The following is a 21,507-nucleotide window of genomic DNA, read 5'->3' on the forward strand; positions in this document are numbered from 1 at the left end:
TTAATTAGTTCTTAACACTCTTACATAAACACTTACCACCTTTGGGAACCTTTACACCGCAAAAGTGGCACTTTAAGATTACGAAAACACTGACTAAATCAGCGGCGTGTCAACATACGGGCGCAGACATCGTGTCGGATAATTCGGATCCCTTTTCACCGATGAGCACCGACGCGACTTCCCTCACATACCTCCTCAAAATTAGCAACAACGTCCTTCGGGTAACAGGCTAATTTTCCTCATTCTCTGCTTGATCAGTACTCTCCAAGAGGAGAACGAGTTTGTGAATTGGACGTTCCAAGTAAGACTGGGGTAGGGAACGCTTGCCCTTAGAGTTCAACGCTTTGTTCCCGATAGCGAGTTTTACTTTGCGTACATGTCCGTCCTCTCCAGGATATACTTCAGCGACTCTTCCTAGCTGCCATCTGTTGCGCAGTACCGCTTCATCCTTTATGATCACGATATCTCCAGTTTGGAGGTCTCTCTTTGGCTTAACCCACTTTGGTCTGCTTTGTAGCGTTTGCAGGTACTCTCGTCGCCATCGTGACCAAAACTCGTTAGCAAGGTACTGGACTCGTCGCCACCATTTCCGAAGATACATATCTTCGCGCTGGAACTCCCCTGGTGGTGGAAGAATAATCCGGGACTTCTGAGTTAGGAGGTGATTTGGAGTTAACGGTTCCAGTGACATAGGGTCATTCATGTTGTCGACCGTCAGTGGACGACTGTTAACAATGGCTGTAGCTTCACTCATGAAAGTCCTTAGCGACTCATCATCCAGATGGGTGCCCGCTTCACTCATCAATGAGGCAAGTATGTTGCGGACTGTCCGTATTTGGCGCTCCCAAACGCCACCCATATGACTGGCTGAAGGTACGTTCATGTTGAACTCAACGTAATCACATTTCTCGTTCAAGAGAAAGTTGCACACTCGCTGGGTGTCCATTTCGAGGCATGCCCTTTTTAGTTCTGCCTCGGCACCCACAAAGTTGGTGCCTCTGTCTGATCGGAGTAGTCGTATGGGGCCTCTTATTGCAATGATGCGACGAAGGGCATTGATAAAGCTGTCTGTAGAAAGGGATGCAGATGTTTCTATGTGAATTGCTCTGGATGCCAAACAAGTAAATAGCACGCCATATCTTTTCAACTCCTTCCTTCCCTCTTTAATAAGGAATGGACCAAAATAGTCTACGGCACAGTAGGTGAATGGTGGTGCAGGCTCCAGTCTGTCGGTGGGAAGATCTGCCATTTTCTGCACCTGTGGCTTACTACGCAGACGCTTACACTTCACGCATCTGGAGATCACGCCTGACACTGCAGAGCTGCACCCGATGATCCAAAATCCATTGGATCTTATCTCATTTGTTGTCATTCCTCGCCCCTGATGCTCAATGCTGTCATGGCAATGTCTAATCAGGAGCTCGGTTATGTGGTGTTTTCTTGGAAGAATGGCAGGATGCTTAATTTCCAATGGGAAATGTGCTCTTCTAAGCCTTCCACCAACTCGTATGATGCCATCTTCATCAAGATAGGGGTCTAGTCGGTACAGGCAGCTGGTTCCCTTGATGGCTTGGTTTCGCTTCCGAGCCTCATTCCTATTAGGAGTATTCTCATTCACATGTAGACACTTCAGAATCTGGAGTTCTTCATTGAAACATTCCAGCTGCACCGATCTAATTATTTCAATCTCCGCTACTCGTAGGTCCTCTACCGTAGGTGATCGGTATTGATGAATGGGAGTCTTACTGGGGTTGCTATTACGACGCCTCATTGTAGCTTGACTCTTAAGATGAGCTTTGAACTTCAAACAGTTGGCTATAGCTCTCCTTGCTCTAGTCCAGGTAGAGAACCGCTCAAGTCGCTCTATCTCAAAGTGGTGTGAGCGCTCAGCATTCGTTGCAAATGCTATCCTCTTCACCTCTGGATCGTTCTCTGGAAGAGCCTGCTTATAATCATCTGCTTCGCCTGTAGGAGTCTTCTTCGACCACAGGAAGTCTGGTCCAGTCAGCCACTTTGATGTGGTTGTCAATTCTTGAGCACTGATGCCTCTTGATGCATCGTCGGCTGGATTCTCGTCTGTTTTGACGAATCGCCATTGCACTGGGTCAGTGGAGTCTCGGATCTTTTGCACTCTATTCGCAACAAAAATGTGAAACCTGCGTGATTCATTGGCTATGTACCCAAGTACGACTTTGCTGTCCGTCCAAAAGATCTCCTGTATCTCTTGCTGATGTCTCAACTCCTTCTTCAACATAGCACTAACTTTTACAGATACCAAGGCAGCAGTCAATTCAAGTCGAGGAATTGTGGTAACCTTCAATGGGGCCACTCGGGCCTTGCCCATCACTAGGCTACAGTGAACTTGCTGCTTGTCATCTACTTGTCTGAGGTAGGAACACTGACCATATCCAACAGTACTGGCATCTGAGAAATGATGCAGCTCGATGGTCTGTACTAAACCAAAGTCCTTTGGTCGATAACATCGAGGTATGTTAAAGTTTGTACTTCCAAGAAGCAGAATACCTCTTCTCCATTTATCCCATTGTGTCTTCATCTCTTCTGGTATGGGATCATCCCAATCACCATGGTGACACAGTTGTTGCAAAATCTGCTTGCCAGGCAACACTACTGGGGCAATGAGCCCTAAAGGGTCATAAACGGACATAATGGTAGATAGTATTCCACGCTTTAGTGACTGGTTGGTCTTTCAGAGTAATTCAAATTGAAATGAGTCCGATTCGATGCACCAGTGGACCCCCAGCGCCCGTTCAACGGGACCGCTGTCACGAAGGAGGTCCAGGTCTTGGATACCCTTGGCACGATCTTCTGCAGGAATCGCTGCCATCACTTCTTTCGAATTTGACATAAACTTGTGCAGTCTCAATCCTCCTTTAGCACAAATCAGTTTGGTACTGTGGATCAGATCAATTGCTTCCTTAGATGTAGGCACTGATGACAAGCCATCATCTACATAGAAATCTTGTCTGATAAAGTTGGCTGCCGCCAGATCCATGTTCACCTTCGTTGTCGCCTCTGCCAGTCGTTTCAGGCCAAAGTTGGCGCAAGCAGGGGGACACTGCTCGAATAAGTGGACGTTCATTCTGAACTCCTTGGGTGGGGAATCACAGTTTCCATTTTCCCACCAGAGGAACCTGAGGTAGTCTTTATGCTCTGCAGCTACCCTGAACTGAAAGAACATCTGCTCCACGTCGCACATGAATGCAATCGGTTCTTGTCTAAACCTGCATAGCACGCCAACCAAAGCATTGGTGAGGTCTGGGCCTTGAAGGAGATTCTCGTTGAGGGATTCACCTTTGAACCTTGCACTGCAATCGAACACTACTCGAATCTTGTCTGGTTTCTTTGAGTGGTACACTCCATGGTGTGGTATGTACCACGCACTACCCTCTGCAGTTTCCAGTTCATGATCTGGTACAGGCTCTGCGAAGCCACTCTGAATGATGTTCTCCATGAAACCTATATAGTCATTCCGATACTTCGGGTCTCTCTCAAAGCGGCGTTTCAGGTGATGCAAACGATGACTTGCCTGTACCTTATTATTTGGCAGGTGAGGTTTGATCTCTTTAAAGGAAGCGGCATCTGGTAGTGTTGGTCAGGCCTCTGTTCAATGCCTTCCTTGACTATCTTCAAGAACATTCGGTCTTCCTGGGAGAGTCCTCTGATCTCAGATTTCTGCTCACAAAAATCCAACTCCATCCACTGTGTCACTTGGAGGGGACTTATGCTTTCCTTAATATGAGACCTGACAGCGACTTGTACCTGATTCTTATTTGTTGTGCGCAGCTGTGTTGGGACATGAGTGGTCACAACTCTATGGCTTACTCCTATGACATCGTCATGGCAGGTGTCCATCTCACTTGGGTCAATTATGCCAACAATTCCCCAACCTAGATCAGTTCGCTGGCCATATGGTTGATCTGCTGTTTCAGGTGGTATAACTTCACGGGAGCCAAGGCACTGGAACAATTGTACCCAATCAGCAACCCAACTTCACAGTCCATCAGGTTTGGGATTTTAGTCACAATTTGATGTAAGTGGGGCCACTTCCTAGCCATGTCAGGAGTAGGGATGTGTGCCCGGTTAGCTGGCATGATATTTCTAGTATATGTGGCAGGGAGTGACAGTGTCAGCGTGCTGTCATATGCCCTACGCTCAGACCATCTACTCTTCTGCTATCTATCACTCGGTCTTTCTCAGACATGGTTGAAAGAGACAACTTCACGTTGCGCCCTTGGACTCCCAGATCATCGCAGACTTCATCAAGGATGAAAGTCGTGTCCGATTGGGAATCCAATAGGGCATAGGCCAGAACCTCTGTGTCTGGCCTATGGCAGTGGGATACCCACACTGGCACAATCATGGATGCCTTGCTGGTGTTGTTTGTTTCGCTGAGGTGGCTTACCCCTGTGTGGGGAGTTGTGGACTCTGTGGGAGTTTCTTTCTGCTTCCACGACTTCTCTTCCGGCTTTTCACGGATGTCACCATGGAGCGATGTTGGATGCCTCTTGTGACAGCTCCCACATTCAAGCCGATCCTTACAACCTCTTGCCCTGTGGCCTTGCTGCAAACAACCAAAGCATAGGCCCTTTTCCTTGGCAAAGTCTTTCCTTTCTTTAAGTGCTTTCTTCAAGAAGATCCTGCACTTGTCAATATGGTGGCCTTTCTCACAAAGTAGGCAGGATTGAGCAAGGGTGGCTTCTGTTGAGAAGGATCTGGTAGGTTTCTGACTTTGGGCAGACTTTCCTCTGTGTTCGCTAGGGGTTAATTCCCTTAGCGCTGGCTGACAAGCAATCTTGGCTTCCTTTGCCACAAACTTAGCAAATTCACTCAATGGTGGAAACTTTCCATTTCCCTCTTTATAGGTGTGGACGATGCGCCCCCACCGGTGAATCAACCATTCTGGCAATTTGCTCACCAATTTACGGTTCTCGTATATCATCAAGTATTTTGAGTCCGTCATTACCGCTCATTGCTGATTCACATTGGCGTAAGAAGTCTGCATACTTCCTCAATGCTATGCCATCACGAGAGGGTATTTTGTTCCACCCTTCCAACTTATTTCTGAATGCCGTGGCAATTACTTAATGGGTCGCCATATCGCATCTTCAGTAGCTCCTTTGCTTCTTCATAAGCGCCTGCAGAAGTAAGAAGAAAATATCCTTCAACAGATTGTCTAGCTTCACCGCCCAAGTATTTCTTCAGATAGTAGAGTCTTTCAGGTGCTGGAATACGCTTTCTGCTCTATAAAGGGTATCGAAGGCAGCTTTCCAAGTTGGGTACTCCAGTGGCTTGCCCGTAAAGATACCCGGCTCTGGAGGTGGCAGCCGACTGAGGCTGACCTGCTCAGCAAAGGACTCCACTAAGCATTGAAGCTGATTTCTATCTTGGAGCTGGTCTTGGTTGTTCACTGGGAGTTGGTTGTACGTAACGCCAGTTGGAAGACCATTGACATGGGACTCTGATCTAGCATTTGTCCATGTACTTTGCGTTTGTGCATGTGACGAAGGCACCATGTATGGAAGTGTGATCACAGGCTTGAATTCTGTTCTGTTGGCATTCAATTGAGGAGGATTCAACACGGAAGAAGCCACATCTGGCTGCAACACATCATTGTTTGTTTTATATGTTGACATTTCCATGGGAGAATTCGCATGCTGAGGAGACGAGCGTAGCGCAGTGGATGAAACTACGCTTACAGCAGGACTATCATGTGAATGTAGAAGAGATTTCACATATTGTTCTGTGTAGTCTGTCTTTGAAGTTGCAGCATAGCCTGACAATGAACTATGCTTGCTTCCAAAGCTGCGAGAATCCTCTTCATCATGCTCAATTTCTCCAATGGCTTCCAGCCTCGCCTCTGCCATTTCTAATTCCTTAATGGTTTGCAGCTTTTCCAATTCAGCCTTCTTTTGCTCCAATTCCGCCTTTATTTTATACTCCATATCCATGTGCTTTAGTTTAGTCTTAAGGTCAGCTGCATCCAAAGCTGCATCTACCTTTCTGACTGAAATGTTGCTAGATTTCCTTGACTTTGACGACCTGGATGATCTGGTTCTACGAGAACTTGTTTCGGACGATTTGGATTCGGTTTCACAGTCTTCCATATCTTTGGCTCGCTGGGCGATACGTAGCATCAATTGTTCTTCATTTGGAGAGCCGACACGTACCTCCCGTCATCCATATCATCCGAAGGGTTTAAGCCAAGTGGACTGCTAGGCTTGACCTTATCCATACTGTTCATAAATTACTAATATTTGAGCAAGTTTGTACTCGACAAGTTCAAATTATACTGTACACTATTATGTATGTTCACCTTTCCTGGACATGTATAACCTGACTTATATTTGACTTACTTGACTGACTTACAGTTGACTTACTTCTGACTTACGTTTGACTTACAGTTGACTTACACAAATAAGTCACTTGACTGACTTACACTTGACTTACTTGATTACTTACGCAGATAGATCACTTGACTTCGCTAATAAGTCACTTGACTGACTTACACTTGACTTACTTGATTGACTTACACAAATAAATCACTTCAAATGGCAACAAAGGGTATTTCATGGACATACACCTATATGGTACCTGTACGCATAATAACCAAGTTCAAATGTCAAGCATGCAATGTCCTTAACGGGTCTACGTAAACCTATACAATGTAGATATACAATACAACAGTATAACCCAATATGTATCTACACACATGCATGTGATAAACGAGTTCAAATGTCATGTACAAAATGTCTTTCCATAGTACAATTACAATACAAGTACCTGTGCATGTAACGTCTCAGCGCAATACATGAATTCTCTGAACTGGTAGACAATTACCTTTGATGTAAATAACCAACACTTTGTATACGCGGGAACAATAACCTGAAATTTGGTTTACAATGTACACTTGATACGGTTTCTCACAAATAGAAATATTTTGTGTGGTATTCTACACACAAATGTGTCACAGTTTATAGTCCGCTGATAATAATAACACGGGGCTTCAAGGCACCACACATTAACATTTGGTAAACACAGTCATGCAGTTCACAATAAATTTCACAATTTGGGTCTGAATATTCAAATTTCAAAACTCTCATGAACGTGAACACCATGTCCTTTATGGACAATAACAACCCTTTTTATACATGAACATGCATAACTGTATTTGCGTTTCAGAGTCATGGGTGAGAAATATCATAAATTCCACACTGGAGGAAGTATTGTCCTTTATGAACAATAATTTTCAATGTAGCATCATGTACGGTATAGAACCTTTCATTGAAAGCATCTTCAGGCAAAATATCAATATACAATGGTAACAAGTATATGCCTGTAATGTTAGTTTAGTAACGGTATTTCAAATTCAACCAATATTCAAGTTCAAATCAGTTGTCGCAGTTCTTTGACGCGCAGAAACTCGTCGGATGCAATCTTGACTGACGAACAGGTACAGTTCTTTGCAGTGATCGATGACTACTTTGGCTGTTGTAGTATTTCTTTCAGAGGTTGACAGTCCAGCAGAATAAGTCGCAATGATACGCACTTGTGATCTTTAATATTATTCTGACCAAAAAGGGGTTGACATGACTGTCTACATGTAGGGGAAAATTGCAAATTCACTTATTGTCAGTGCATACACAGCCCTGTTCCATTTACGCCACTAGTTTAGCAGAATGTCACAATTAATGTTACTCGCGTGTTATATCTTATACCTCCTTCGGTACACTAACACGTAACAGGGTCAATCACAATTGTGTCGCAGCTTGGAAGGGTTTCGCAAATGTCGCATTGGTGTTGTCGCTCAAACATCAGCACCTTCGCAGGAAGTTGATTGATGTCGGGGGTGAAGCTGTATTCCAAGTTGTAGACGGACAACCTCACACAAATTTGCTCTTTATTCTTTCCTCAATTGTCCTTGAGGGGGAAGAAATGCATGAATTGGTATCTTGGAATAAGGTAGTGAGCATGGGATGGGAAGTAGGTTCTTGGGAAATGCTCACTATAAACGCTAGCACAGCAATCAGTACGCAAAACTGTAGCTTGGGATTTCAATCGCAGGTTGCATACTGCAAATTGGCTTTAAACAGAGTCAGTTTTCAGCGTGCGTTACTTTCAAGTTTATCGTAATGTCGTTCCGGTTAATGTTTACCTTCAAGGCTGAAGTCGCAGTTTCGATCCGGAGGTGTTTCACTATTACGGCAGTGCCAGAACCGTAAGATGACGCAATTTAATGAGTAAAGGATTAGACGTTTCTTGGTATACAACAGAAGCTTGTTTATTGTTCGTAGTTATTTTCTCATTTCTTCAACAGTTTACACAAAGTAGTCGCATACAAGTGAAGATATCGCAGAGACGCAAGACGCAATACAACTCACAAGCTCCGTGAAACTGTAAAATATAAAACAGTAACCCAGAACACAATTAGGTTAAGATCATAATAATGGGATACGGAAGCAAATCAATGGTAATATCAACGTATTAAATCACCTGGTAACCATAGTAACACCAATATACATGTACTTGTACTGTAAATCGTACCTGACACATTGTACAGTCTGTGGTTTAACCTTTTAAATAACTGACGTTGATAAGCTTTGATAACATCTCAAAACATGACACCATGATGCTACCTTTATAAACGATAGAATATGTATCCCATTAACTCTTCATTCATCATTTAACTCTATGTTAGCTCTTAATTAGTTCTTAACACTCTTACATAAACACTTACCACCTTTGGGAACCTTTACACCGCAAAAGTGGCACTTTAAGATTACGAAAACACTGACTAAATCAGCGCGTGTCAACATACGGGCGCAGACATCGTATCGGATAATTCGGATCCCTTTTCACCGATGAGCACCGACGCGACTTCCCTCACACTAATCCTCAACCTCAAATCGTGCATGTAACTTATGCCCTGTTGAAGTTAAAGCTTGTTGAATGACAGATTGTGTACTCTGGCAACTGTGCCGCTGGGGCTGTATTCCAGAGAATAAAAATTATATGAATAATCAATAGGGTGACGTCATGGCCTTACTCTATAAACACGTAGTCCGAAACTTCTGTCTTCTTGGTAAGTAACATTAACTCATCCAAAGCTATTAGTATTATTCACAGTGTCTTCTATTAAAAACTAGTTTAAAATTTGCCTTCTTTTCCTTGATCAGCTCGCTTTCATTTCTTCACAATATGTTAACGATAACAGTCTCTTCATTTCAAGCACAGCATGCACAATATGATCAGTTTAGCAGGCAGCTTATAGCTTCAAAATAGCAATTTCGCGCGCCATTACAGTACCATAATCCTTTTCTGTCGCCTTTTCCATCCCCCAATGTCAAAAAGAAATCTACGCCACCGCACTTGGCCACTTGCCCCAGTGGCGTAGCTGGGATTTTTTCCAAGGGGGGCAAGCCTGTATGGGGCGGGGCCCAAATCCACTCAAACAAACAAAAATTGCCGCCCCTTCCTCAAAAGGTTGACCCAATTTTTTTCCGGTGGTTTGAAAAACTGAAGAGCAAAAAAAAAAAAAAGGATTATAACCGCTAGCGCCCTAAAAGCAACACATTTTTTCCTCTCTCTCTCTCCTTTTTACTCTTTTTTCCTTGAACTAGGGGGGGGGGGGCGGGGCCCCAAATAGCTCTAGGGAGCGGGGGTCCAAACCGGCAATTTTTGCCAGGGGGGGCAATTGCCCTGCCCCCCGGCAGCTACGTCACTGACTTTCCCCCACCCCACCCCACCCCCAAATGAAAATGGTTAAGTAGGCCTACTTCCCGGCCTACTTCTGAGAGTTATTAATTAACCTCATATTGTGACAGTTTAGCTTTAATATGCCAAAATGTTTCGGTGTAAGTTGTATCATAAATTTCTTTTGTCGCCTAAAGGCGCTGGATTCACTATAGGCCTACTTCAACTTCTCAAGACAATTTCCAACCCCATCCCCCATGTCATAAAAGATTCATAAAAAAATCTACGGAACTGTTCCCATCATGGGACACATTCCAAGCAGATCCCAAGGGGGCGCAGCACTAATTCAGCGTCCCATAGGATAACGTGTGAATTCGGCCTACTTCAAGCGCCATTTCTGGCGTCCCTGCAATACTTGGCAAAATAAATTTGGTATCAAATTAAAGCTCTGTTTCTCTAGATTCCAAAACTTTTGTCGGCATATATCGATGACCATTGACTTTTTTCGCTATTTTGCGGTGCAAAAAAAAAAAGCTAAATATATACTAAACTCACCACTCACATTTCAAAATCGGGTTTTCTCTTAAAGGGGCACTTCGTGATCCACAGCCTCATCCCCCACTTTTCTCAAAAAAGTTGAGATTTTTATATCACTGGAAACCTCTGGCTACATAATGTTTATGTACAAAATATTTCTTGCAGATTAATTCGTTTAGCAAAGATATCGTGAAATTTGAATTTCGTTCTGGTGCACCAGAACGAAATTACAACGTATTGTCTATGGAGCAGTGTAATACACTAAATCATGCATAACTCGCAAACGCAATATCGGAATCAACTGAAATTTTGGGAATATGCTTTTTTCGTGGATAGGCCTATGTACTGAAAAATGTCATAAAAAGAGGATGCTAGGATCACGAAATACTCCTTTAATCCGCCACAGAGAATTGCTTTTGAGATTAATTGTCCATTTTTTTTCTGCATGTTATCATTAAAGACACTTGTCGAATTCATATGAGCCAATATTGAGTGATTTAAAGTGAACATGTCGGTAGATATGGTCGCTACAATCTCATATTCACTATCATGGACTATATTAGCCGAATTTCGTTGTTACATAAAATGCGGAGTGATTTAGTGTTGCGCCCTCCCAACTTCCCAAGACCAGGCTCTGGCTCCCCCGTCCGTGTCGCATCGCCCAGTGCGTTGACGTAGACTATAAATTCCAATCAGCCGTCTCACACTTCGCATGTACTGTGTATGCTTCGTAGTGACGACTGATTATCTTACAGCCAATATCATGACGGACTTCTGAAAAATATTCAATGCGACTTTGGTTGTGCGCCGTAGCGCGACTGACTAGCGGCGCCCGTGTATAGCGTCGCTGTACCGCGCCGCTGTGACAAGATCGCGCTCTAAACTTCTAATAAAAAAACCCTTTAAAAGGGTTAAGCAGCGTCAAAGGAAATCTTTGAAATTTTGGAATCTGTGATGAATTTTTTTGTAAGGGGGGTAGATGTTTTACTGTTGTATTTTATTACTTTTTAAACAATTTTGGAACTCAACATGTCCGATGTTTAGGATCTTAATACTGTCATATGATTATTCTTTGTGTTTATGTGTTAAAGGGGCATTTCGTGATCCACAGCCTCATCCCCCACTTTTCTCAAAAAAGTTGAGATTTTTATATCACTGGAAACCTCTGGCTACATAATGTTTATGTACAAAATATTTCTTGCAGATTAATTTGTTTAGCAAAGATATCGTGAAATTTGAATTTCGTTCTGGTACACCAGAACGAAATTACAACGTATTGTCTATGGAGCAGTGTAATACACATAATCATGCATAACTCGCAAACGCAATATCGGAATCAACTGAAATTTTGGGAATATGCTTTTTTTGTGGATATGTACTGAAAAATATCATAAAAAGAGGATGTTAGGATCACGAAATACTCCTTTAACTTCATGTGTGCTTTTTTTTTTATTGTGAAAGCCCGTGTAAAGGGCGGATTATGAACGTGATTACTGCCGAAATATACTCAATATAGGCTAAATATAAACAATTTCTTATTGAGATGCCTTCAATCAATCATGACTCCCTGTTCTTTAGTCACGATTGATCACGAGTTAAAATTTTGATCCTCGGTCTCTAGAATTCTAACAACTATCATTACAAGTTGTCAACTGATAAATTGAACATGATAATGTGATTATGTAGGCCTATCATAGTTTCCGTAACTTTGAGTAAGAGCCTTAAATCAAATAATAATGACCCCCGTTTTTTTAATGTAATTAAAACGTGATTTTGATTTAACTTTTAATCCAAAGACAGAATTAATTCATAATTTCCGATGGTAATTTTCATTAGCGAGCGAGTGATTAGTGAGTGATGAGTGAGTGAATTCTTTATAATGAATCAAAAGTATGTAGGCCTATAATGTAGGCCTATCATCAGTTGCCGTAAGTTTGAGTAAGAGCCTTAAATGAAATAATAATATGACTCCCGTTTTTTTAAGTGTAATTACAATGTGATTCTAATTTAAACTTTTAATCCAAACACAAAGAATTAATTCATATATACATCGGAAATTATGGTACTCCTAACTTTCATTAGCGAGTGAGTGCTTAGTGAGTGATGAGTGAGTGAGTGAGTGAGTTATAATTTGAATCAAAAGTTTAAATCAAAATCATAATTTTTATATTCCAATAGAGATGAACTTTCAGGAACGTATTTACAACGTGTCACAAATGATCATGAGTTAAATTTTGTACCGAGCGTAGCGTATCGTATCGTAGCGTAGCGTATCGTAGCGTATCGTAGCGTATCGTAGCGTAGCGTATCGTAGCGTAGCGTATCGGCTACCATGACAGTTGGAAAATCATCATACAGGTGGTCTCATCTTAGTTAACCTCTACTTACACTGTCAATACATACTACAAACCGGCCAACCCTTGCACAGACTGTTAAAAAGACAAACTATGCTTATTCTCTTTCTCAGTCATGTACTGCCATGCAAATCAAACTCATAACAAAATACAGCATGTGCATGCGCCTAACCTGTAATATTCTAGGCTCATTTGAGCTCGATTATCGTAATGTATTTTGAATGGTGTATCAACGAAAGTTGAGGAATATCACCTAATCGTATGCAAGCCATTTCAGTGAAATTAAATAGGGAAGCATCGCCTGCGGGCGCTGCTTCAAAAACAACAAACTTGGTCAAAAGGTCAATTTGGACACAACTGCGCATGCTCTATGCCACAGGAATCCTGTTGCAAAATCCGTCACTTTTTTTCCACGTAGTTTTCTCAGTCGTCAATCCAGACGGTTGACGACTGAGGCAGGACCGCGACACTCCGGAGGACAGCAGAGGACAGAAAAATGTGACTCTCCTGCTAGTCTCCTACACAACCAGTTAATTATGTTTTTGTTCATACCGCATACAGTCTGGCCCGCGCCTGAGACTAGCAGGAGAGTCACATTTTCTGTCCTCACATCGGTATAGGCCGTCTGCACGTTAATTGTACGGAGTGTCGCTTCTCTACCTTTATTTTCTCTGACTGAGGGCAGCAGTCTAGCGTTGACGCATTCGGACAAACCCAAACAGCATGAACGACCCCCCTCATTTATTACTAGTAGGCCTATATGTTTTCCCCCGCTTGCCCCCTCAACAGTTACAGAACTTAGTTACGCATGCATATCATGCATTCTTTTTCCTACAGTCTTTTAGTCTTGACTTGTTTTGTTTTCCTAGCTTTTCCTCTTCCTTCTTTCCTTTCTTGTTTTTCCTGTTGACTATTTTCTTTTTTATCCTTTTTTTTTTTTTTTAATATCTCTTCTCTAGGCTACTTTTTTCCTTTTCAAAGTAATATTTACTTAGTTTTCTGTGGGAACTAATTAGTTTAAGGCCAAAAAAAAATTGATGTGTTGCCCTCAACCGACCCCGGGTATTAGCAACCGACCGACCCTGAATTTTGAATGACGATTTAATTTTGAATCATGATTGAATGATGAAAAAATTTTGAATGATGATTTAATTTTGGGCGCAGCGCCTGACGTCACTTCATGAATATCCTGACATTCGCACTCTACTTGTGGATATAAGCACAAAATTAGACGTCAGATCGACCAAATTGCCAGTTGATTGATTGATCGATGATAAACATACATGCATAGGCCGAACAGCAGGAGATGAAACTGCTCAGTAATCTGCCAAAAATGTGACCTATTTGCAAGAGTTGACACAGAAATGGTAGTACCTGGGGAAATATTAACATTAAATTCATGAAGTAAGTAGAAATATTTGTTGTCAAATTTGTTTTGTGAGAATAAAATTGGATATTCTGTCTGACGGTCGAATAGTAATTTTGTGCATGATGTCTTGATGATGTCTTGATGATCATGCATGCAGATCTATGTTACGTATTGCCCGCGAGCATTGTTGACATTAAAAATAGGATAGTCATGATAGTATTTAGTATTTACACATGAAATGACATGATGACGATGACGGGCATGTTGAAGATCTGGGGCCTGGTATGGTGTACATATGCATGACATGTAGGCCCAATTGTACGTATAAATTAGGGGTTCATTCATATATTTTCATGACTAAACGGTTGTTTATGCCCGAGGAGGGGCCGCTTGTGGCCCGAGGGCATAAACAACCGCTTAGTCATGAAAATATATGAATGAACCCCGCTCATACATACCAGAACATTTTGTGATTCTTATTTCATCAAAATAATGACAAAAGATAACAAGGACGTCAAGGTGAACATCATAAAAAAACGATGAATTTCCTTCGTTTTCTTTACCCCAAGATCGCACATCCGGGCCACCGGGCATAAACGGTGTTTATGCCCGGCTCTCGACCAATCACGCGCGCCGTTATATAGCGTGTATGTATGAACTACAAATTCATGAATTTCAAACGTTTGAAGACTTGTTCATGTGTGTTGTCGAGTTGTACATGTATGATTCCGGCGTCAAGATATTCAAAGACTAGTTCACCACGTAAACTTGTATAATGTATGGCTCAAAATTCGGACCGCTCGCCATGTCATTGCGTATTTTGAAACTGTTGATGTGTTAATGATCCCCGATTCCCGGTCAATTATTTTGCTGTGACGCGTGCATGACGCTTGTGGAATCAACCAAACTTCAGAATAATCGCCGAAATCGATGTGATGTGGGACTTGCATAGGTTATAGCCATAGGATTGCACAGAGATTAAATTTGGCAAAAATTTAAAACTAATTTTTAGTTTGCAACGGAAACTTAAAAAAACAGGTGAACCAGACACATCATTTATTTATCGGTATGACATTTTCGTTATTGGTGCTGATAAAAGACAGTCTTAAACTCTTAAGTAAGTATGTGCAACACTTTTGGTGTTTTGGGAGACTGTGAGGGATCCCAAACAACAGGTGACGGTCCTTTAGATTTCGTCATTTCGATAGCTTGGGACTCTAGCTAATTTTTTGAAGGGGAAAGTTTTTTAATTTAATTTTTTTGTTGTTGTTGAAAAATTGAAGAAAAAATACTTTTTTCAAAAAAAAATTCTGTGGTCGCATCTCGAAAGGGTAGGTCGGACAAGGACAAGCAAACATATTTTTTTGGCCCAAGTTAAATAAAAACTCCATTACATTGTACCTCCATGTTGTAAAATTTAAATTCCATTTTGTAAATTTGCAAAAACAAAAAAAGAGTCCAAAAATAATAAAATTCCTTTCTTTTCTTTTTTTTAATCTCCCATGCGCAGGAAGGCATAGAACCATGTGACACATGTGGGGATACATATAGAGAGGTGGAAGGCTACAAGAGGAGCCTAGCTGCATCATGCGATTCCACAGCAGATGCCATGGCAAAAACATCGAATTATCAGAGGAGGATACAGTAGCCCAGCGGACAGAAAGCTTCAGTCATGGAGTCACCTTTGGCCAATCGCCAGTGGCTCCTTTACAAGGAATCACCGTTGATATCAAGACATCGATTAGTAGTTGGTCCGGCGCGATCCGATATGGGTTCACCAACCACAATCCAGATGTGGTGGATCCGAATTCATTACCACAGTACGCCATTCCGGACTTGACAAATAAAACGGGCTATTGGGCTAAAGCTTTAAGCGAGAAAAACACAAGTAAAGGATTTATCTTGAAATATCATTATACAAATGAAGGAAGCATAGTAACTTTTGTAAACAATGAACATGTGGAAACTACTGCCATAAAAGACAATAAATTGGATGTATCCAAACCAGTATGGCCATTGTTAGATGTGTATGGATGCACACAATGCATCAAACTTACTGGAGGTAAGTATCACACTGGGCTGTTCCATTTAAAATCCCCACTACCCCTGTGGAAGATTTAGCTAAAGTCTTCCACAGAGGGAGTATGAGTTTTGAATAGAATAGACAATTGGGTAACTTCCATTTGAAATACTCACTCCAGTTGTGGAAGATAGGTAAAGCTTTAATACGTCGTGGGGAGTATATAGGTTTCAGAATAATTAACACTGACCAATTACATTTGAAAAACATACTCCCCCTGTGGAAGATATTTCCAAAATCTTCCACAGGAGTAGTGTGGATTTCAAATGGAATAGTCTTCTCTGGTGTTAATTAAGCTTTTTAATGGTCAACATTAATTTCTTGCAGATATACTACTAGTGTGAAAATTATTATACTTAGGGGTGGTGTAAAAATTATGTGTACCCCGGGGTGGTGAATTCTCAAAATGGTCTGCCAAAAATCACTTGATCCCCACTTTCGACCTGCCAAAAAATGCTTGCCCCCCTTTTGGCATGCCAAAAAATCTTTCCCCCCTATAATTCACCACCCCGGGGTACACATTAATAGGATGAACAAATTTAATCTTTCCCCTGAGTACATGTAGCCAGTGCACATAAACGTTGAAAAAAACCACCCCAATGCATCTGGCTGTATTTAAACCGGTGACTTTCGTAATACTAGAGCATGACGCTCTAACCAGTGTTGTAGGTCTCGAGACCAGGTCTCGGTCTCGAGACCATCTCGAGACCTGGTTTTGCAGGTCTCGGGTCTCGGATGTCAAGGTCTCGGTCTCGACCTCAAAAGTCTCGGTCTCGGACCTCAAAAGTCTCGGTCTCGGACCTCAAAAGTCTCGGTCTCGGACGTTTTTGAGTTCGAGACCTGTCGAGACCTGAAGAAAAAGATTTGACTTTCTGTTGTTGATCATTACTTTTTCCTTACCCTAAATTTCAATGAATGTTGAAGAAATTGTTAAGAATAAAGATGCAGAAATCATTTTTATGATACTGACATGTATGAGGTTAGGGATTTAACAATATGTGGAGTTATAAATGACTCAAAAGTGAGCATGTTCGGATGTGAGCTTTAAATTTTATTTCATAATCAAAATTGCTAATACTTCCGCCACCACTCTGATTAAGCTGGGGTGGGGTACTCAGTACAAATGGCCATATGGGGGACGTGCTGCAAACATGGGTAGCAATTTCAGCCTTTCGGTATATCAATGACCTCCTTTTTTCTAGACCAAATTTGGTATTTGGATGGGCCCTTTTTTTTCAAAATTTTCGCGGAAAATAGCTCAATTTTACCTCCACTATAGCCAACATTTTTGAAATTTTCACAAAATTTGGAGGAAAAGTTGCCAAAATTAAGACACATTTTGTTAAATTTGGTTCCATTTTCTTGAAAAATTGGTACATTGATGGGTCTCCTTTCAAATTCCCAGCTGCACACCCCTACCCAAACCAAACTTGAGTATCCCCCAGGATTAAACCAAGGTCTCGGTCTCGGTCTTGGTCTCGGAACTTAGAGGTCTCGGTCTCAGAAGGGGTGGTCTTGGTCTCGGAAGGTTTGGTCTCGGTCTCGATCTCGGACGGGCAGGTCTTGGTCTCGGTCTCGGTCTCGGACATAGAGGTCTTGACTACAACACTGGCTCTAACCAACTGAGCTAAAGAGGCACGTTGGAGAGGAGTGGAAGATATTTACATGTAGGTTCGAATGATGTTCATGGCATTCCTAGCGGAAGGCATCAGAACCGCATATTTGTAACAAATACAAAAAGTCACATAAGTATGAAAATTATTATACTTAGTTCTCTGGGTTTTAAATAAGATAAAAAAATGTTTAATCTTCCCAAGAGTAGCCAGTGCACATAAAAAACCAGTGCATCTGGACAGACCGGTCGAACCGACAACCTTCGTAATACTACAGTAGCACGACGCTCTAACCAACTGAGCTAAAGAGGCACATTGGAGAAGAGCGATAAATATAAATCTATGTATTAGGTTTTAAAATGTAATAACTTGATGAATAAAAGTACTACATGACCTTTTCCTGAATTTCCTGAAACTATTAATTTTGATCAAAACAAAAGGTACTTCATTTAAAGATATTCTGAATATTAATCTCATTTAGTATTCCAAGTAAAACAGCATTTTCTAACCATGCATCCTGTTTTTGAGACCTACATTGTGTAGTAGAGGTCAATCTCATTTTATGTATTCCAAGTAAAACTTTTTTTTTCTGAAAGAAATCTTTTAATTTTAAACCATGCAGCATGCACCATGTTATTAAAGACATCTCAAAAATATCCTTTCTTTTGGTGTTTTTATTTTACCAAATTTTACAGTAAATTATGGTATTTTACCAAAAATTATGCGGTAAAATACCAAATTAAGGTTTACTTTACATGTACTGATTATTTTTTAACTGCTGTGGTATACCACATATGATCCTGTGCCATATACTGGGGTACCCAAAAAGGTGGCTTTGTTACATTTTGATGTGCAGTTTGGATTTCAAAACACTGTCTCTTGAGTATTCCTTCACTTAGAAGATTCAATTAGGTCTTAAATTGAGGCTAATTTATTCTATATTACTCATGTTTTTATCCTGTTTTAAAATATTTTTCAATTATTTTCTTATGACGCTTGGCATGAAATGTGCCAAGGGTGGCTGAGGATTAGGGGGAGGGAGGGATTCATATTGTAAATTTGATTTAAAACCCCCTTTAAAAATTTGAATCTAGGGAAAAAATGTCTAAATGAACTCCCAGACATCTAAACCAAGTAAATAAATACAGAAGTTCATTTAAAAGACCAATACTTGCTCAGAATGATTGTAAATGTGGAAAAAGGAGGTGGGGTTACATCCTCCCTACTTTGTGATTGTTTTTGCCCGCACTCTCTCATTTTTTAACCGATTTCCATAAAAAAAGGTGTCAAAATGTTCAGAAGGATAAAGCACTTCAAATGAGATGTGTAGGTAAAATGTTTGAACCATTTCATTTTTTTACTATGTAACACAAAGGTACCCCAGGTTGTGACACAGGACCATATTTGAGACAAATTTTTTGATGATACACTGATTTGGAACTCATATAAAGTCCAAGAGAAATAGTAATTGGTGTCAAACCACATAATATTAATTTATTTGCATAGCAAAAGTAAAACACAAATTTTCGGTCATAGACCTTTGTCAAGACATTTTGCGTGCCGGAAAACAAAGGAAGATATGAGCACAGAAACGCGCGAGGCGTCGCGCGGGGAGTCGTGCGTGAAAACATAGAGTGAAACTGAAAAGCAAAGGGGGAAGACACGCAAAAGGTCAAAATCAAAATTAACTGCAATGAAAAATGAAGGAAATAAAAAAATAATAAATTTGTAATGATGGTAGCACTTGATGAAATCCTATTCGGAGAGTCAGGTGACGTTGGCGCGCAATAATATAGACATAGAGTGAAACTGAAAAGCAAAGGGGGAAGACACGCAAAAGGTCAAAATCAAAATTAACTGCAATGAAAAATGAAGGAAATAAAAAAATAATAAATTTGTAATGATGGTAGCACTTGATGAAATCCTATTCGGAGAGTCAGGTGACGTTGGCGCGCAATAATACAGGCGTGCAAATATGTGCGAAAATAGGAAATTTTGACCTTTGACCTCTGTTAACTCGGGTGCGCCAACGAAATCCCAAAAATTTTTGCTGAAAAATGAAACTTGCCATGGAGGTCTTTAATTTCAAACTTGTTCGGACTTGGGATCTTGATGGCGCAGCCCGTTATGATGCTTTGAAGTTTGCACGAGGGCGCTTTTCATCAAATCATTGGATTTGCTGATTTTGTGCGCCATCAAGATCCCAATTTTTTTTCTTGGTTTTTGTAATGTAACCATTTAGTACTTTAAAAAAATGCAAAATTCAGGATGTTATGCACCTCCAAAGTTTACCATTTGCAAGTAAGGCTCAGAGAGGCTGAAATTTCAAGAATTTTTTTAAGCTGAACGAGGGCGCTGTGCACGCTCATATTTTACATGTGAGTTGTTGGTGTATATGTACCAAAATTATTTTTTAGAGAAAATTCTTTTTTTTTTTGTATCACAGATGGGTACATAATAAGGGAGATTGGCTCTTAACACTTCTAACACTGTGGACTACCAGAATCATGCTGTACATATTTATGTCAATGTCAGTAATTCCATTTATAAGGAATTAGTCACATTTACAAGGAATGTACCAGTACGTGTTCTTCATGTTTGAAAGGGATAACATTTTTATGCGCAAGTTTTAAAGAATTCTATTTTCTATATCAGGTCACCTTCCTTTAAAGTTTATTTTATGCCATTTAATTAGCCCATTTGAGCTCTCCTCAAGAGTAATCAGTCTTACATGTATTTCATATTCTATTAAATGACTTTGTCAATGGCTGGTGGGCTATTGTTCACGATTGCGCTTATAATTTAAATATACAAAAAAATGTATTCTGTTAATTAGCACGTACACAGCACTTAGTCAGGCAGGGGTGGGATTGCTAATTTTGATATATCTGGAAAGGTCAAAATGGTAAGACAATTGACATGAATTATGGACAGGTGCATTAAAAAGGAGATGCTTTATGAATTCATTAATTGGATAAAATGCAATTAAAATTAAAACTTCTGAGGTAGATTTTTAAAGTGTAATTGGCATAATTGCAGATTCTAGTCCCCCCCTGAAAATCCTTTAATTACATGTAGGTTGGGGGGTAGACTATATATATGTGCAAAATACACTGTTATTTTTAGCCCCCTGGTACAAGTAAGGTACATGTAATTAGGGGTGTCAAAAAAGTAAAAAACATACCAGCTCTTATCTTGTGCATGCTAAAATTTGATATACATTTTGTATATCTATTGATGTCTATTGCTCATAAAATTATAAGACTGTAATTTAATATTTTATTTTGGTGCAAAGTCAAACTTGTCAAATCTTTTTTGATATCGTGTATAAAATGGTATGTACATTTTCAGATTCTGGGGATGCTCCAGCAGAGATTTTGGCAAGGGGTCCACAGGCTATGTTGGCATTTCAGCATGCTGCAAACTCTGGAACCAAACCGGTCTATCGTGACACGCCTTATGCTTGTTGGACAAGATAGAGTAGGAAAAACTAGCCTCAAAAAATCTCTCACAGGACAAAGGTAAGATGAATGGTAAAAATGATAGAACTACACTCACACACCTACACCCATCCCTCCCCCCACATCCCAACAGGTGTTTTGTCGCATTTCACAAAGCTGACATTACTAACTTACATGTAGGTCTTTGGTTATTAAATCTTGTATTTTCGTGGAAGCAAAAGCGACATGCTCAGCGATTGTTAGTTTCCAGGATTAATCTGGAATTTGAGATTTTTTTTGTCCAAAATTCTGCACTTTTATTTATTTTTAGCCCAATTTGGGCTTTTCGGCCTAAATTCACACAATGTTCCCTGATTTTTTTCCACATTTTCAGGTTTTTTCT

General features: G+C 40.7%; 3 protein-coding genes across 3 annotated transcripts in view; 1 reads left to right on the forward strand and 2 right to left on the reverse strand.

Annotated features, from left to right (window-relative positions):
- Positions 1-229: 229 nt before the first annotated feature.
- LOC140161081 (uncharacterized) lies at positions 230-2,665 on the reverse strand. Its single transcript, XM_072184472.1, has one exon. It carries the CDS (start codon positions 2,663-2,665, stop codon positions 230-232), a length of 2,436 nt encoding a protein of 811 aa, XP_072040573.1.
- A 42-nt stretch (positions 2,666-2,707) lies between these two features.
- On the reverse strand, positions 2,708-3,472 carry LOC140161091 (uncharacterized). The gene has a single exon (XM_072184482.1). It carries the CDS (start codon positions 3,470-3,472, stop codon positions 2,708-2,710), a length of 765 nt encoding a protein of 254 aa, XP_072040583.1.
- A 10,405-nt stretch (positions 3,473-13,877) lies between these two features.
- LOC140147773 (uncharacterized) overlaps positions 13,878-21,507 on the forward strand; it is a 58,200-nt gene continuing 50,570 nt past the window's right edge. Inside the window, 4 exon segments of the mRNA XM_072169528.1 lie at positions 13,878-14,006; positions 15,482-16,033; positions 21,016-21,113; positions 21,115-21,185. Of these exon segments, the coding sequence (XP_072025629.1) occupies positions 15,559-16,033; positions 21,016-21,113; positions 21,115-21,185 (644 nt within the window). The 5' untranslated portion in view covers positions 13,878-14,006; positions 15,482-15,558.

This window comes from Amphiura filiformis, chromosome 1 (assembly GCF_039555335.1).
Source record: "Amphiura filiformis chromosome 1, Afil_fr2py, whole genome shotgun sequence".
NCBI classification, from domain to species: Eukaryota; Metazoa; Echinodermata; class Ophiuroidea; order Amphilepidida; family Amphiuridae; genus Amphiura; species Amphiura filiformis.

Excerpts from the sequence above, each read along its gene's own strand:
- LOC140161081 (XM_072184472.1), bottom strand. The coding sequence starts at position 2,665 with ATGTCCGTTTATGACCCTTTAGGGCTCATTGCCCCAGTAGTGTTGCCT.
- LOC140161091 (XM_072184482.1), bottom strand. The coding sequence starts at position 3,472 with ATGGAGAACATCATTCAGAGTGGCTTCGCAGAGCCTGTACCAGATCAT.